The 18167-nt window shown below is 44.0% G+C and overlaps 1 protein-coding gene across 1 annotated transcript; it reads left to right on the top strand.

The window, feature by feature from the left end:
- LOC120062665 (E3 ubiquitin-protein ligase TRIM36-like) lies at nucleotides 1-17266 on the top strand. The gene is made up of 9 exons (XM_039012710.1): nucleotides 1-235; nucleotides 8616-8959; nucleotides 9470-9616; nucleotides 11044-11139; nucleotides 11590-11843; nucleotides 12532-12653; nucleotides 14435-14743; nucleotides 16349-16646; nucleotides 16909-17266. The coding sequence occupies exons 1-9, from the start codon at nucleotides 205-207 to the stop codon at nucleotides 17264-17266; spliced, it is 1959 nt and encodes a 652-aa protein (XP_038868638.1). The 5' UTR covers nucleotides 1-204.
- The last annotated feature ends 901 nt before the right edge of the window (nucleotides 17267-18167 follow it).

Here is an 18167-nt window from a genome sequence, read left to right on the forward strand (position 1 = left end):
ATCAAGAACATTGAGCGTGAACTCATTTGTCCGATCTGCAAGGAGCTGTTTACACACCCCCTCATCTTGCCCTGTCAGCACAGCGTTTGTCACAAGTGTGTCCGAGACCTGCTGCTATTGAACCATGAGGATTCTTTCGATGCAGGCTCAGAGTGTTCCCTCCCTGGGAGCCCAGGGCCCCGATCCAGAGTGCACTCGCCAAGCATGGAGAGGCTGGATAGGCTTGCAAGATCAGGTGCGTTTGGGTTTGGCCGTTCATCATCAAGCCTAAATTGTGACAAGTGATGTAAATCTGGCAACATTACATGCAATTTGCAGTAAAGTTATGGACATGCCACACCCAGTTTCATTTGTATTTTCCTAGTTATTCTCTGGGTTGTAGAATGAAAGACGACACCACCAACCCCACCCTGTTTAAAATCATAATGTTGGCTGTTTATACTATTTCCTTTAATCTCATTAGGTTTTGAGATGGGTCTTAAGTTTCTTGAGCAAAGTATAGACACTTGACAAGCTTATTCAATTCATCACTTTTGTTCTGTCTAGTTCCATGCCCTTAAAGCATGCACTTCCCAAAAATGTTAAATGATAGGTGTATTGTGAATATTTTGATTTTTGTAATGCCAAGCAATTTCTTAACGGAATGCCTATCATTTACACCACCTTGATAGGACGACAGGCTTGATTTATGTACACATGTCGGAACAAAGCACGACTATCCCACTAAAGCATTTAAAACGCTTTTGAATTAACTTGTTGGTGGGAGGGGGAGGTTGTCACATTCTTTATTTTGGGGGAAGCTGAGAGGTCAATGTCTAAATCCAAGGTGCAAACAGCATGGAGTGAGACAAGGCAGTCTTTTACTTAATCATGAGCCAGTCCCTGGCCACTCCAAAAACACAGCTGCGGAACCCACAGCCCAACCAATTCACATTTGCCCGAACCTGAATGTGACCATTCTTCATGTCCACGTCCGCATCTATTAACACAGTGGAAACATTCAATGCTGTTTTAGAAAAAGAGTTAGCGCTGGTAATAAAATAATATATCCTTAGTCATCTTAAGAATCATGTACTTCATTTAAATCCCCTTGGCATTAGTAACCATGGTACTTTTGCAGTGGATTTAGTAAACAATTTTCTTATAAGTACATTGAAGAAATCTTAAAGGACATTGTTAACATACTTTAAAGTAAAAGTCTTAAATCTCTGACAGCATTTCACTAAAGGTTTCACCTCTGCTGAATGGTTGTCAGACCAGTGGTGATCATGGTGACGAAACCTGCCTGCGAGGAATGAATGAGGGATTAAATGAACTGAGCCCAGGGCTATATTTATCAGTCAAGTGCTGTAAAAGCTAATAGGTTTTGTGGAAACTCCTTAATGTTTTATTAGGATTCGGGCTAGAGACCTTTTTGTTGTTTTAGAATGTTTAACTCAATGTACAGTACCAGTCAAGTTTGGACACACTACTAATTCAAGTGTTTTTATTTATTTTTACTATTATCTACATTGTAGTATAATAGTGAAGACCTCAAAACTATGAAATAACACATATGGAATCATGTAGAAGCAAAAAAGTGTTAAACAAATCAAAATATATTTTATATTTGCGATTCTTCAAAGTAGCCACCCTTTGCCTTGATGACAGCTTTGTACACTCTTGGCATTCTCTCAACCAGCTTCATGAGGAAGTCCACTGGAAATCAAATCAAATTTATTTATATAGCCCTTCGTACATCAGCTGATATCTATGTGCTGTACAGAAACCCAGCCTAAAACCCCAAACAGCAAGCAATGCAGGTGTAGAAGCACGGTGGCTAGGGAAAAACTCCCTAGGAAGGCCAAAACCTAGGAAGAAACCTAGAGAGGAACCAGGCTATGAGGGGTGGCCAGTCCTCTTCTGGCTGTGCCGGGTGGAGTTTATAACAGAACATGGCCAAGATGTTCAAATGTTCATAAATGACCAGCATGGTCAAATAATAATAATCACAGTAGTTGTCGAGGGTGCAGCACCTCAGGAGTAAATGTCAGTTGGCTTTTCATAGCCGATCATTAAGAGTATCTCTACCGCTCCTGCGGTCTCTAGAGGGTTGAAAACAGCAGGTCTGGGACAGGTAGCACGTCCGGTGAACAGGTCAGGGTTCCATAGCCGCAGGCAGAACAGTTGAAACTGGAGCAGCAGCACGGCCAGGTATACTGGGGCCAGCAAGGAGTCATCATGTCAGGTCGTCCTGAGGAAAGCATTTCAATTAACAGGTGTGCCTTGTTCAAAGTAAATTTGTGAAATTTCTTTCCTTCTTAATGCGTTTGAACCAATCAGTTGTGCTGTGACAAGGTAGGGGTGGTATATAGAAGATGGCCTTATTTGGTAAAAGACCAAGTCCATATTATGGCAAGAACAGCTCAAATAAGCAAAGAGAAACAACAGTCCATCATTACTTTAAGACATGAAGGTCAGTCAATCCAGAAAATGTCAAGCACTTTGAACGTTTCTTCAAGTGCAGTCGCAAAAACTAGGGATGCACGATATATCGGTGAGCATATCGGAATCGGCCGATATTAGCTAAAAATGCCAGCATTGGCCCCATGTCTAGTTTAAAACCTCTAACGAGTCACCCTCCCGGATCCGGGATCCTCCTCATCAAAAAAGCTGACTAGCATAGCCTAGCCTAACGGGACAGGGATATCATATAATATAATTTCATGAAATCACAAGTCCAATACAGCAAATGAAAGATAAAGATCTTGTGAATCCAGCCATCATTTCCGATTTTTTAAAAATGTTTTACAGCGAAAACACAATATATATTTCTATTAGCTCACCACAATAGCCAAACACACAACGCCATTTATTCACCGCCAACATAGCTTTCACAAAACCCAGAAATAGAGAGAAAATTAATCACTAACCTTTGGACAACTTCATCAGATGACAGTCTTATAACATCAGGTTATACAATACACTTATGTTTTGTTCGAAAATGTGCATATTTAGAGCTACAAATCCTGATTATACATTGTGAATACGTAGCCACAATGCACCAAAATGTCCGGAGATATTTTGGACAGTCACCTAATCTAACCAAAGAACTCATCATAAACTTTACTAAAAAATACATGTTGTACAGCAAATGAAAGATACACTGGTTCTTAATGCAACCGCTGTGTTAGATTTAAAAAAAATAACTTTAGTACAGCATGCAATATTGTGAGACAGCGCCCTAAAATTCTCCGCCTTGTTGGATTTAACATAAAATACGAAATAACATCATAAATATTCTCTTACATTTGATGAACTTCCATCAGAATGTTATGCGAGGAGTCCTAGTTCCAGAATAAATCGTAGTTTGGTTTTAGAATGTCCATTTCTTCTGTCGAATTAGCAACTTTGGCTAGCCATGTGGAGCTCACGTGTCCAAGAAATCGTTGCGCCTGGAACGGAAAATTCCAAAAGTCCCAATAAACGTTGAATAAACTGGTCAAACTCGGTTGAAAAATCCTACTTTATGATGTTTTTCTCATGTATCCAATAAAATCAGAGCCGGAGCATTTCGTCGTGTATACGTAACGCATTTCAGAAGACAATGTGGAGTTCCCCTGGGCGCCGTTGAAAACTGACAAAAGAGCGGACCTGTCACTCCAAAAGCTCTCATTCGGCCTCACATCAAGCTAGGCACCCCATTCAACATTCTACTGCCTGTTGACATCTAGTGGAAGGCATATGAAGTGCATACAGATCCATAAATATAAGCCAGTTGAATAGGCAGGCCCTGACACAGAGCCCCATTTTCAGAATTTTCACTTCCTGTCTGGAAGTTTGCTGCCAAATTAGTTCTGTTTTACTCACAGATATAATTCAAACAGTTTTAGAAACTTCAGAGTGTTTTCTATCCAATAATAATATGCATATTGTATGATCTAGAACAGAGTACGAGGCCGTTTAATTTGGGCACGATTTTTTCCCAAAGTGAAAACAGCGCCCCCTATTAAGAAGTTAACGCCGATGTGCAAAACCGATGTCAAAGCTGACGTGCATACTTATATAACGTAAGTAGATGACATGGTGACGCCACAAAATACAGCGCTACACAGAACAAAAGCAGAAAAATACTAAACATGTTCAAGTCGAGCGGTCATTTGAAAGAGTAAGAAAATTTCAGCGAGACAACTCGAAGGCGAAATCCGTTAACGCCAAGATAATGGAATTCATTGCCCTTCACAATCAACTGTGCTCTGTCGTGGATGATGTTGGTTTTTGCCGACTGATCGAGCCCCGGTACACAAGCTTTTTCAGATGTTGCCCTACCGGAGTTACACAGTATTGTTGAAACTCACATCCATGAGCTTCACGACTGACATTTGGACCAGCAATGTCAGCCCCATAACTATTATGAGTCTGACAGTACAGTGGGTCGACGAGGATTTCGTACTGAGGAAAACCGTATTGCATGCTCAAAAATGTGCTGGTTCTCATACCGCTGCTGCCATTTCAATGGCATTTGAGAACATGTTTGAAACATGAACACTCCTAGCTCCATTCGAACAACTGACTCAAGAAATAAGCTAATCAACTGCGTCTGCAGCAGACATTATACTCTCTGTCATGTCATTGAAACGGCTGCTCAACAAAACTGCCGACAGACCGTGGGGTTAAAACTTACAAAAGTACACAAGGCTTTGAACAAGCACCACGGTGGCATTCTCTCTGAGCTTCTTTACTGTGTCGCCACCATGCTTGATGCTAGGTACAAGGACCACTACTTCGACGCAGACAAACAGGGTTTACGTGAAATGTTACATACATAGCTGGACAAGATGTAAAAGGACACAGTGACAGTGCACACCGAGGAAGAGAGGCCAGGGATAAGCAGTGAAGTTTCAGCTCTGTCTGACATGCATGATGAAATCCTGGTTGAGAATGAAACGACTGAACAAATGAACAATGAAACAGCACAGGAAGTAAGTGAAATAAATGGGTTTTACTGGTAATGGGGACATACGTAAATGCCAACAAAATAACTTTGGTCAGGTGTGTGTGTGTGTAACCTTTTATTTAACTAGGAAAGTCAGTTAAAAGGCTGCTAAAATTTGAAATATTGTTATCGGGGTTTTTTTTGGCAAGGAAAATATCGGTATCGGACATAAATGTAATATCGGTGCATCCCTAGCAAAAACCATCAAGCACTATGATGAAACTGGCTCTCATGATGACCGCCACAGGAAAGGAAGCCCCAGAGTTACGCTGCAGTTACGCTCCGCTGCAGAAGATAAGTTCATCAGCCTCAGAAATTGCAGCCCAAATAAACGCTTCAGAGTCCAAGTAACAGACACATCTCAACATCAACTGTTCAAAGGAGACTGCATGAATCAGGCCTTCATGGTTGAATTACCGCAAAGAAACCACTACTGAAGGACACCAATAAGAAATGACTTGCTTGGGCTAAGAATCATGAGCAATGGACATTAGACCGGTGGAAATTTGTACTTTGGTCTGATGAGTCCAAATTTGAGATCTTTGGTTCCAACTGCCGTGTCTTTGTGAGACACAGAGTAGGTGAACGGATGATCTCCGTATGTGTAGTTCCCACCATGAGGTGTGGAGATGCTTTGCTTGTGACACTGTCTGTGATTTATTTAGAATTCAAGGCACACTTAACCAGCATGGCTATCACAGCATTCTGCAGCAATACGCCATTCCCACTAAGCGCAAACCAGATGGGAAATCATTTGTTTTTCAACAGGACAATAACCCAACACACCTCCAAGCTGTGTAAGGGCTATTTGACCAAGAAGGAGAGTGATGGAGTGCTGCATCAAATGACCTTGCCTCCACAATCACTGGACCTCAACCCAATTGAGATGGTTTGGGATGAGTTGGACCACAGCGTGAAGGAAAAGCAGCCAACAATTGCTCAGCATATGTGGGAACTCCTTCAAGACTGTTGGAAAAGCATTCCAGGAGAAGCTGGTTGAAAGAATGCCAAGCGTGTGCAAAGCTGTCAAGGCAAAGGGTGGCTACTTTGAAGAATCTAAAATATATTTTGATTTGTTTACCACTTTTTTTGGTTACTACATGATTCCATATGTGTTATTCCATAGTTGTGATGTCTTCACTATTATACTACAATGTAGAAAATAATAAAAAGAAAGACTCTTGAATGAGTAGGTGTGTCCACACTTTTTTGAAATCTGTGAATTCACATATGTTTTCACCAAAACCTTTTTAAAAAGGCCATTTATTTTAAGCACCATGTTATTGTGTGTTAGCACTTGTCCACTGTAATTGGATGTGCATCAGTTTTAACTCCACTTCTGTTAACATACTGTATATGTTAATTGTTGGTCTCACTTCACTTTTTTGTCCATTGCTTGCAGCCACACTGCAGAGAAGGTCGTTTGGGAGGAGAGGTAGACGCGGGTTCCATTTTTTGAATAGCTGTAGTAGTGAGTACAGTGTCACAAGATCCCCTGTGAACCCCAACTTAACTGTTACACTCCTGTATGTAACCACACAACTGACAATAGGCCCCTGTTGCCTTTTATGTAGCCGATTTGGTAGACGTGGCATTCTAGCTTTTTAAAAAGTCTACTGAGCAAAGTCGCAAATGTATAGTATGTCCCACCAATTTATGTCTGCATTTGGTGTTTTGTTGCATTTTTCGAGCCTGGTGCTTTCGGGCTTTTGTGCTCTGCTTTCAACACGTGCATGTCTTACAAAGTAGGTTGGAGAATGAGTGTGTGAGCCACAGCTCTGGGCGGGATGTGAGTCAGAGTGGAGACTAGAGGTTAGCGAAATGGCTCAGGAAGTTACCTAGGAGTTGGGTTTAAAGTGGAATTTCTTAATGCCTGGGCAAATGAAGAGGGGTCTCCCCTCCCTGTAGCCTCGGAAATATCCAGTACCTTGTGGACAAGTACCTTGTTGGGGCAGCAGGTAGCCTAGTGGTTAGAGCGTTGGGCCAGTAAGAATCTGTCGTTCTGCCCCTGAACAAGGCAGTTAACCACTGTTCCTAGGCCATCATTGTAAATAAGAATTTGTTCTTAACTGACTTGCCTAGTTAAATAATAAAGAAAAAAAAAAATGTACTTTTAGAAGAGGCAGGGGACATATTTCTATTTTACACAATATTATATTTTGTTTAGACATACCGAGATTGTCTAGACTATACTGCCTCAACCTAGTCTCACTGACAGTCTTGCCCCAGAAACCTTTTTTGCTCCACGGTTCAGTTATAGAAAATGCTTTAGACACGCATGTGTTTGGCTTGCGCGCCATGAGCAATCTCTACAAAGATCTCATCATTTGATGGGAGAACACCCTAGAGCACAATGCTTTAGCAGACATGATTATTTATTTTACGTTGAAGTGCTCAGTAGATGTTTTAAAAATGCTATGCCATGATAATTATGCATCTGAACAACTCCTTTTTAAAATGGCACCAGAATTATTTAAGTCAGGATACATAAGTTGTGTCCCTTTCATAGAGCTCAAGTCTTAAAAGCACCCTAAGGCTTTCAGTCTAAAAGCCATTCATCTTGACAGTTAGATTAAAGGAGTTAAAGGAAGATAAAGGAGTTAAAAACGTGTAGGGAAGATTAACTCCACTCTTTTTAAATGTATGTTCTTACCTTGTACAGTATTTGGTTTATTCACATACTCCTGGCAAGATAGCCTGCATCCCTTTTGCAATGCAGTCCTGGTTATGGCGATTGGGCTGTGTCGCATTGTGATGACTCAAACCATGTTGTGGTTTTTGCCCTGCCAGAATGGCCTTGCGATGACTTGTCAGTTTCTGCCCTGAGCTCTTTCCACTGCAGCAGCAGGCAACGTGCCTCAGCCTGCTACCGTACACCTTGCCGCAGACACACGCTGCTGCAACACCCTCCCTCCCCGACCAGCACACCCACCTAGCCTAAGTACACTGTCGTTTTAATCCCTGACCTCTCCCATTCGCTTCAGGCCAGGACACTTGGCCCCCACCTCATCAACTTCCATCCCAAGACCGTCCAAAACGCCAAGCCTGCTCACTCACTACTACATCAGCACCCTCAGTCTCCCATCGCTACATGCCGTCACACACATCGACAGACATGTTTGTCACACACGCTTTGCTTTGTGCCCACCGCATGTCTGTGTGCTGAAATTCTATTTTTTTTGCTTGCCATTTTTCTTTGTACATTCAATGCACAATGTTCTGCTGCTTGCATCCATCATGTGTGTTTGTGAGAGTGTGTTAGGATATATTGAACTGGACAAATCATTTAAAAAATGAATTTCCTCTGCAGGTAGCCATTTTGCTGGAAATCGATATTACTCTCTCTTACCCTTAAGTTGATTTGAGTTGATATTTTGGTTCTGTTAGTGGGTTTCCCACTTTGCACTAGATTTGTAATAAATTTTACGTGAATCTGTTGGTGTCCAGGTCACTGTAAACATGCTCTTCCTATCTCTTGTGTTATCCATCCATGTTGTGTGAGAGACCATGTAGTGTGAGCTGTCCGAGAAGGACCCGTGTTTGTTTCTGTAAGACACTGTGTGTGTGTGCTTGTCTGTGCAGGCCCATCCTTAGTTTGATGTGATTAGCACTCTAATGGCTGTTCTGTCTGTCGTATCAGGCTCTATCTCCTCACCAGGATGGAGGCGTGGCTCTGTGACCCCCCGCATCACCACTTTCCCATGCCCGGGTTGCCAACACGACGTGGACCTGGGCGAGCGGGGCATGAGCATGCTCTTCCGGAACTTCACCCTGGAGAGCATCGTGGAGCGCTACCGGCAGGCTGCCCGCGCTGCTGTTGCGATCATGTGCAACATGTGCAAGCCGCCCCAGCAGGAGGCTACCAAGAGCTGCATGGATTGCAAGGCCAGCTACTGCAACGAATGCTTCAAGTTCCACCACCCCTGGGGCACCCCCAAAGCCCAGCACGAATATGTGGGGCCCACCATGAACTTTAGGCCAAAGGTAGACACAATTTACCACCTCGGGGGGGGGGGTTCATTGTGCTGTTGATCTCGACCATGTTGCTCTGCTGTTGATTTTAGATTGCAGGGATCAGCTCATGTCATTGATGGTGGACAATCATTGACGAGTTGATTGCGTTAATGATGCTGCCTATAGAGATGTTGGTTTAATTTTGACTGACAATAAGTGTTATCTCTGCTTTTCTTTGTGCTTCTGCAGTCCAGTTAAACTCGCTGGTTGTGGGAGATACCTGTTCAGTGCTAATAAATAGAAAGACGATTGAAAGGAGAGAGTATGTCATTTAGTGTTGACAAACTTTTGGGTAACCCTTTGTGCCATTTTGCATATGTGGTGTGACGAGTGTGCGAATTTTTATTTATTTTATTTTTTTATTTTATTTATTTATATATATATATATATATATATATATATATATATATATATATATATATATATATATATATATTTTTTTTATGACCTCTCATCCAATGTGTGCTCATGGCCATCCAGGTGCTGATGTGTCCGGAGCATGAGATGGAGAAGGTCAACATGTACTGCGAGGTGTGCCGGCGTCCAGTCTGTCACCTGTGCAAGCTGGGAGGCTCTCATGCAAACCACAAAGTCACAACCATGAGCAGCGCCTACAAGATCCTCAAGGTACTTTATGACGATAACGATGTCTCCAACCATTCACTTGACCTGACCAGAACTTAATCTGATTTATTTACCAGGAAGCAAACGGGGAGTGAACTACCTGAATTTGTCCCAAAAAGTAAATTTGTTTTTCATTGCAAATGTTTTCTGTTGCAAAATGTTTTGCTACGGTGTGTACTAATGAATACACCCCAGGAAAAAATAATGTTATAGTTTGGAAGTTGATGTTTACCCAACTGGCCAGTGACGCTGTTGTTTCTCAGCCCCCTAATGAAATATTGATCAAATCAAGTTTATTTTATATAGCCCTTCGTACATCAGCTAATATCTCGAAGTGCTGTACAGAAACCCAGCCTAAAACCCCAAACAGCAAGCAATGCAGGTGTAGAAGCACGGTGGCTAGGAAAAACTCCCTAGAAAGGCCAAAACCTAGGAAGAAACCTAGAGAGGAACCAGGCTATGAGGGGTGGCCAGTCCTCTTCTGGCTGTGCCGGGTGGAGATTATAACAGAACTATGCCAAGATTTTCAAAATGTTCATAAATGACAAGCATGGTCAAATAATAATCAGGAATAAAAGTCAGTTGGCTTTTCATAGCCGATCATTAAGAGTTGAAAGCAGCAGGTCTGGGACAGGTAGGGGTTCCATAACCGCAGGCAGAGCAGTTGAAACTGGAACAGCAGCAAGGCCAGGTGGACTGGGGACAGCAAGGAGTCATCATGCCCGGTAGTCCTGACGTATGGTCCTAGGGCTCAGGTCCTCCGAGAGAGAGAGAGAAAGAAAGAGAGAAGGAGAGAATTAGAGAGAGCATACTTAAATTCACACAGGACACTGGATAAGACAGGAGAAGTACTCCAGGTATAACCAACTGACCCCAGCCCCCCGACACATAAACTACTGCAGCATAAATACTGGAGGCTGAGACAGGAGGGGTCAGGAGACACTGTGGCCCCATCCGATGATACCCCCGGACAGGGCCAAACAGGAAGGATATAACCCCACCCACTTTGCCAAAGCACAGCCCCCGCACCACTAGAGGGATATCTTCAACCACCAACTTACAATCCTGAGACAGGGCCGAGTATAGCCCACAAAAATCTCCACCACAGCACAAACCAAGGGGGGGCGCCAACCCATCAGTTACCTGTACTAAGTGGCACACGTCCACATGATCAGTTTTCCTTTGTGAGCAGTGTAATCGACGTGTGGTCATCAACAACAAGCAAACCTCGTCTACCCCGCCTAGACGGCGGTCAATCAGCCACTGAAAGCAGAGGGACTGAGGACTCCGTGTCCTCTGGCTGTAATCTAAAAGGCCTGTGGACACGGGCACCGGGCCAGACTCATCCATATTTAATGCAATCATTTGTATCTTATGTTCTATCTATTGAGCATTTCTGCTAATGTTCTTTGTTGTTATTATACCAACAGGAGAAGCTATCAAAGGCTATCCATTACTTAATCAGCAAAGAGGACCAAGTGAAGACTCAGATTTCCCACCTGGAGGTGTTGATCAATGAAACCGAGGCAAGTAACTGTGTTGACAAGTAACTGTGTTGACAGAGTTAAACTAGTCCCGTGTTGTCTATTATGTCCACTAACAAAGGGACATTCTAACAAAGGGACATTCTGTCTGCCCTGAGAAGGAAGGTCACTTATTCAAATGCATATAAAGGCATAAACAAAGGAACATGTACTAATTCACATGAATTCCACTGCAGAAGCGTTTGCTCATCTGTACTGTATTATGTATTTTGTCCCTGTCTTGTTTTCATTTGTTGTAATAGTACGTCTATGCTAGCCATGTCCCAGATCTGTTTGGGCTATCATTCCAACTCATTGTCATGTCAAACTCTTCGGCATGACAAGAAGGCATGATGTGGCATGATTTCACAAACAAACACTGGTCCATAGGCTACTTCTATGCAGTTGTAGGTTTCAATTAATTGTCGTGCAACATTTCTCTTACTTCTACAGGAGAACGGCCAGTTGGCGGAGCGTCGGACCAACGAGCACTTTGAGCGACTGTTCGAGACCCTCCAGGAGAGGAAGTTTGAGATGCTGCGCTCCATCGAGCAGTCGAGGACGCGGCGTCTGGACCAGCTTCGGGGCCAGGTGGACGAGTACCAGGGCATGTTGGAGAACAGCGGCCTGGTGGGTTATGCCCAGGAGGTTCTCAAGGAGACGGACCAGTCCTGCTTTGTTCAGACTGCCAAACAGCTTCACACCAGGTCAGCCTCTCTCCAGCCCTGACTGACACTCCCAGTCCCAGCACATTGCCCTCTGTTATGGATAGTATACAGTAGAGACTGTCACCCAAAAGGTTCCCGTCATCAATTGTGGGTAAAGGCTATTGTCTAATGGTGATATAATACCATTGTTTATAAAAGGGCAGTAATTCGATTGGCCTCCATTCTTAATAAACAAACAAAGGGCCCATTTTCAACCTCTTTATTACAGGCCATAATGGCTATTTGATCATGGTGACTTCCCTGTGGCAACTCTGGACCTCTAGGTTTCTAATGGGGATTTGGCCCCTGTTATTTTAGGGCTGGAGAATTCAATCAGCTTATGTGGGTGTGGTGAGTGCCAGAGATCCGGTCAGCCATTGGTGTGGCTGGCCAGGTACCTTTTCCAAGTGAGAGATTGGAACGACAAAGCCTTGTTTACTTTCCCCATGTCCCGCTCTAGCTCTAATCCTGCTTATTGATCTCCATTAGTCAAAAAGCAGCTTGAGGACTTTATTCACGCTTTTAATTTTAGGAACGCTGTTACATTAATACACACACATTTCCCACACTCTCGTTTATCTTGCCCAGGAGATGATTTCCATTCTGCTCTGATGGAATGGCTTCTTGGTAGCGTGTAGTGTTCACTACAAAGTGAATAACTCTGCCATTTGTGTCCTTTCACTCCCAGGATCGCGAAATCCACCGAGTCTCTGAGGACATTCCACCCTGTGGCCGACCCCTCCTTTGATGAGTTTGTGCTGGACACTTCCAGAGAGGAGACCCTGCTGAAGGAGCTTTGCTTTGGTGGAGGTAAGACTCCCACCCCCCCAGTATTACGTATGTAACAATGTATACATACATCGTAATGAAATCCTAAAACTCAATTTGTTGACACAATCCTCATCTGTCCCACACTGTCACCTCAACCTGTTGGCCACTTACACCTCCTCCTGAGCTCTGCTCTCTGTTTAGATGCCGACCACCAGAAGCCCTTTAATTGAATAAGCCGGTTACACTCCTGATATACACGCAGGGATTTTGGCACTGAGAGCATTGCAGGGCTTTTTCTGGTCCACTGCTTTGCATAGACTCTCACGTCCATTTGCCCCGATTAAAGAAAAGGGCACTGTGAGGCGGGCTGGATATAATTGTCTGCCATGAAAAGGAACTGATTTGATATGCGCATATTAAGTAAGGGGAGTGTAACCCAGGAAGTAAGCAGAAGGGTATTCATAGACTGTCATCTACCTGTGGCTGTGTCCTTAGAATGAGCTCCAGCCATTCTCCCTCCTGCTAGAAGTATTACTGATCATAAAGGGCTCTGCTCTGTCGCGCCATAGTGGGTCATGAAAGGGTCATATGAAACAACTATGTTGCTTACATATTAGAAATGCGTCCAAGTAATCAATTTTCCCTTTCTTGCGGGGAAAGCTGCTTGAAAGCCCTTGAAAGGAAGGCCATTGATTGATGTGGTTAATCTAAATGGTAGGGAAGGGACAGGAGGGTAATGATGCACTCTGTCTGAGAGGAGGAAGCTCTAAGAATTGATGCCCAGCAGTAATTGAATTGACGGTAGACATGAAAAGAGCAGAGGATGCAAAACTGTCTCCTATTTAACAAATGTCTGGCAATCCTCATCACCAAGGTTCACAGTGCCTGTAGGGTGGGGATCTGAGGATGGGAGAGTGACAACCAAGGACACCTCCCACAAATATCCCCCCAAGAGTCGATGTGTAATTTCAACCCTGCTCATCAAGATGTCATTACAATGCCATTCTGGAGTCTTCTACGCTCACACTGGCTCCATATTTGAATGTGTCCCACTAGTTGAACCATAAAGACATTGTGGTGTGTGCTTTCTCCCTTCCTAATCCAGCCCCTCCAGAGACTGCAGTATGGTCTGAACTCACGGCCAGTAAGAAGGAAGTTGACGTCTCTGTTTAGTCTGTCCCTCCCGTCCCGGCTGTAGCCTGAAAAATAGTCTGTTTCTCTGAGAATAGCTGCGCTCTCGGGCCGGGTGCCGGCTGGGTTTGCAGGCTGCCCAGTTCCATCTGCGGCACCCTCCTCAGCCCTGATCCAATTCTATGGGACCCTAGCTGGATCCGGCTGCTACTGTTTGACAGGAAGCTCTATCCGCAGTGAGCGAGGGGGAGAGAGCGAGAGAGGGTTTTGCAAAGTGCTTTTCCTGGCAATGTCTGTGCATAAATGAAACCTTTTTAAGAGCTTCTCTTATTCGTCCTATCCATTGTCCTGTCTGTCTATGAGTTCAGTCTCATCTCTGGTCGACTCCATGCCCTTAATAAATAAACTTATGCGATTACATAAACCAATGTGTTGAATCAAGTTTAGGGTTCTTATCATTTTGGGGTTTATTTTTCTATATTTCCTGTATAACCAATACCATTTAAAATAATTTCTAGCATTAGTTTGTATGGGACGTTCTGGCTCTAACAAGTCTTACTTGTCTAAGGTTTGCCGACTTATGTTAGTTTGTCGATTTAGAGAAAGACATGAATTGGCTGCAGACAAATTACACTTTAAACTGACCCCTCCCTCTGCCATTTACCTTTTCTCCTCCCCTCCCTCTCCAGTCCCTGACCCTCCCATCATCGATCTGTCCCGCAGTCGCGTCTACAACGAAGGCCTGGTGTGCTGGCAGTTGGCTGAGGACACCCTGGCCACAGACCACCAGGTGCTGGAGTACAGGAAGCTGGGTGTTGAGAAGGACGAGGAGGAGGGCAGCAGCCGCTGGCGCCCCACAGTCCCGGTGTACGGCCCCAGCACAGTGGTGTGCGACCTGGAGGCCAACAGCCTCTACTCGTTCAGAGTACGCAGCTGCCGCAACTCCCTCTACAGCCCCTACAGCCCAGAAGTCACCTTCCACACACCACCTGCTCCAGGTAGGCACCAGGCACTGATGTCATACACACACACCAAACACTGATTATGATGATGTCATATGTGTATGGTTGGCACTGATGAAGAGAGAGGTGGCCCTGGGCCCTTAACCAAAACAGTGACAGACTAATAATTTCAAGCTCTACTGGAATAAATTCTCTGCAATAATTTAACAATGATTCAATTCCATTTTTCAAATGTAGGAACTGGGGAAAAACTAGTATACTGTACTGGGCTCTATAGCAATCATCTCTACTAGGCTGTGAAAGCAGCCCTGAAAGTTGGATGCTAATTATCCTAATTACAAAGAAATACATCTTATTTTCAGTCTTACGTTGGCATCCCGCCTGTGTTGGGCTTCGGGGCTGAAGTTAAGCTTTATTTTTCCCCCCTCCCGAGTCTGTCGGTATTTAGCAGTCGGATCCACGGAAGATTACAAATTGACAGATGCTCGACTGTTCAAAGTGAACTGTGTGGATAAAATACAGTTGACTGTTAGGAAGCTACGGTGGGTCGGTCATTCATTTATAATTTCTGCGACCCATCTCCTTTGTTGAATCGCAGAAACATTGCCTTTTTGAAATTGCTGTTTTTTTTTTCAGACCGACTGAGCAGAGTTGAGATGCAGCTGAGGTCCAGAGTTACAGTTCATCTGTTTACGATATTCAAAGCCTCTGTTTCTAAGCACTCTGAATAGCAATCACATGCCATCTGTAGAGCACTCTAGGGATTGATATCACCTGTCTGAAACCCCCATGCATATAGACAATGGCTGATCCATTAGGATTTCGTTGAGTGTTTATCCTCCCCTGGCTCATTAGTTTGCCGTAAACTGAGGCTGGGCCTACTGGATGGAAGTCCAGTGATGGGACTGGGAGCCCACATTCCTTTGCCCGGACTGTGGACACATGTAGCAGTGGGGTGCACAGTGCGTTAGTAATGAGATGGAATTCTGGGTCAACGCTGGCCTCAGACGTTACAGTAGCTTCAACACGCCTCCTATCACAACAACAGTCAGTGTAGGCGTAGACTTTAATCAATGCTGTATGACCATACATTTGTCCTTTTCTTATCCTTTTTAATTAAGCTTATCTTTAGGATGACTCCATTCAATTAAGTTTGTGCCGTTCACACAACAAAGGCTAAAGGGGTAAACAGCTAGTATTTTTGCCCTTGTTTTTACGGGAACGTCATTAATTAATGCGAATGAAGTCATCTCATAACATGGAGACCAAATGCAATGGTTCAATGCACAGGCGTAATTATTTTACTTATGTTTATAGTAATTATTGCCTTTGGCGTTGTAACTATTTTTGAAATATTTTTATGTTCAGCAGCAGATGTGGCCTAGAAAATAATTTATATAGACCTTATTTGAGAAATAAGAAACCAAGCATTGTTTTGTATATCTTCACATCTGAAAATGTATCGTTTTGGAAATGTGTTTAATTCCTTAAGTTTGTTTCATTACTTGAACATCTTTATAATGGCGCCCTCATGTGACACTTTATGAAAGTTCACCTTTTCCCTGGCATCCAAAGATGATGTGAAATCCTATCTGTGGCTGATGCTGTTCCTTTTGTATCATTGCTCGCTCTCTCCTGTAGTGTTTGGCTTCCTGTTCAATGACAAGTGCGGCTTCAGCTCGGAGCGGCTGACGTTGAGTAAGCTGCGTGACTCGGTGGAGAGTGCGGCCGGCATGGCCTTCCTGCTGGCTGCTGAGCGTGTGCAGGCAGGCAGCTACATGGGCCTGGACTACATCATCGGTGACACGGGCATCTCTCAGGGCAGACACTACTGGGCCTTCCGCGTGGAGCCCCACTCCTACTTAGTCAAGGTGGGCGTGGCCTCTGATTCCAAGCTGCTGGAGTGGATCCACAACCCCCGGGACACTAGTAGCCCCAGGTAAACCCCACTTCCTCAGTCTTACTCTATTACTCACTAAGGATCAGGCCTGAGTCACAAAAAAGCCTGTGATGTAAGAAGCATTAACCTGTTAAGGGCTAACTCACGGACCAGGCCTTAGTTTCTCAACAATTCATTGTTATTACCTACTTTGTGGGTTTACTATTATGTATATTTTAACAGGCTTCCAGATAATGATGGTGCGTGCGTCAGAGTATAATTGCAATTGTAGGCTGCTTTCTCTTATCTCTTCCAACTCCAGGTACGACCACGACAGTGGGCACGACAGTGGCAGCGAGGACGCGTGCTACGACCTGTCCCAGCCCTTCACCCTGCTCACCGTGGGCATGGGCAAAGTGTTCATACCCAAAGCATCTATCTCCTCCGCCACCGCCGGCAATGACCACGGCAACCGGGTGCTGCCCATGCCCCAGCGCATTGGCGTGTACCTGGACTACGAGGCGGGCCGTGTCTACTTCTACGACGCAAACACCATGAGATGCCTTTACGAGCGGCAAGTGGACTGCACCGGTACCATGTATCCCGCGTTTGGCCTCATGGGTAGTGGCAAGGTTCATCTAGAGGAGTTCATCACAGCAAAGCGGATGTCGTATATGTGAGATGTTGGGCCTTCCACACACCAAAGTCTCTCTCGCACTCTCAACACTTGCCTTTGAGCTCATGTTTCTCTCTCTCTGCTTTCAGTCAGGTATATTTTTGTAGTGATTTGTTTGTGTGTGTATGTACACACTATTTCAGTTGATTATGATCATGCCATTTCTTTGTTTTATTGAACAACTATTTATATTGTACTACTAAGTCCAGTAATATGTAGCCAAGAGAAACCCGAAGAGCCTTGCAGCTAGTCCCACTCTTGTGCCTTTCATGATAAATAGGTAATCTAGCAAATGCTGTAATTTGTCTAATAATAACTGTGCAAAACAGCAAGGTTAGTCATCAGTTACAAAGGTGAGAGAGTGTATCTAAGTCACAAGGACCCCTCGGTTGAGAAACATCCCTACCAAAAACTGAGACAAAACGTATACCTAATCAATGTCCTTTGACAAGACTCACGGTCAACATCGGTTGGGTAGACCGCATTCGAATTTGGACACATTCTCACAGGTGTTTATTTAAAAGACTACCACACCTTTCACATATTCTCTCAAAACCTACTCACTACTTCAAAGCAGAGCACATTTATCTGAATTGTAACACTAGGCATTCACATGCAGGGTGTAATTCAGACTTGAGATCTGCGTGTGCAACTCAGACTTCCCATGTAAATCATGGTGTCAACTTTTGGAATTGTGAGTTGACACAGGCCGATCTCAAGTTAAAATTGCGCTCTCACCGATTTTAGTTGTTAATCACAAAATGTTGACATTAATTAATTGAACTCTGACACGGCTGTCTGATGCAGTTGTTCAACAGCAGTGAATGTTTTCCTTTTAGCACCAAGAATGTGATACCTAGGACACCTGACAGGTTCTTACTACACATACTTCCACGGAACTCTCT

This window comes from Salvelinus namaycush, chromosome 18 (assembly GCF_016432855.1).
Source record: "Salvelinus namaycush isolate Seneca chromosome 18, SaNama_1.0, whole genome shotgun sequence".
Classification (NCBI taxonomy): Eukaryota; Metazoa; Chordata; class Actinopteri; order Salmoniformes; family Salmonidae; genus Salvelinus; species Salvelinus namaycush.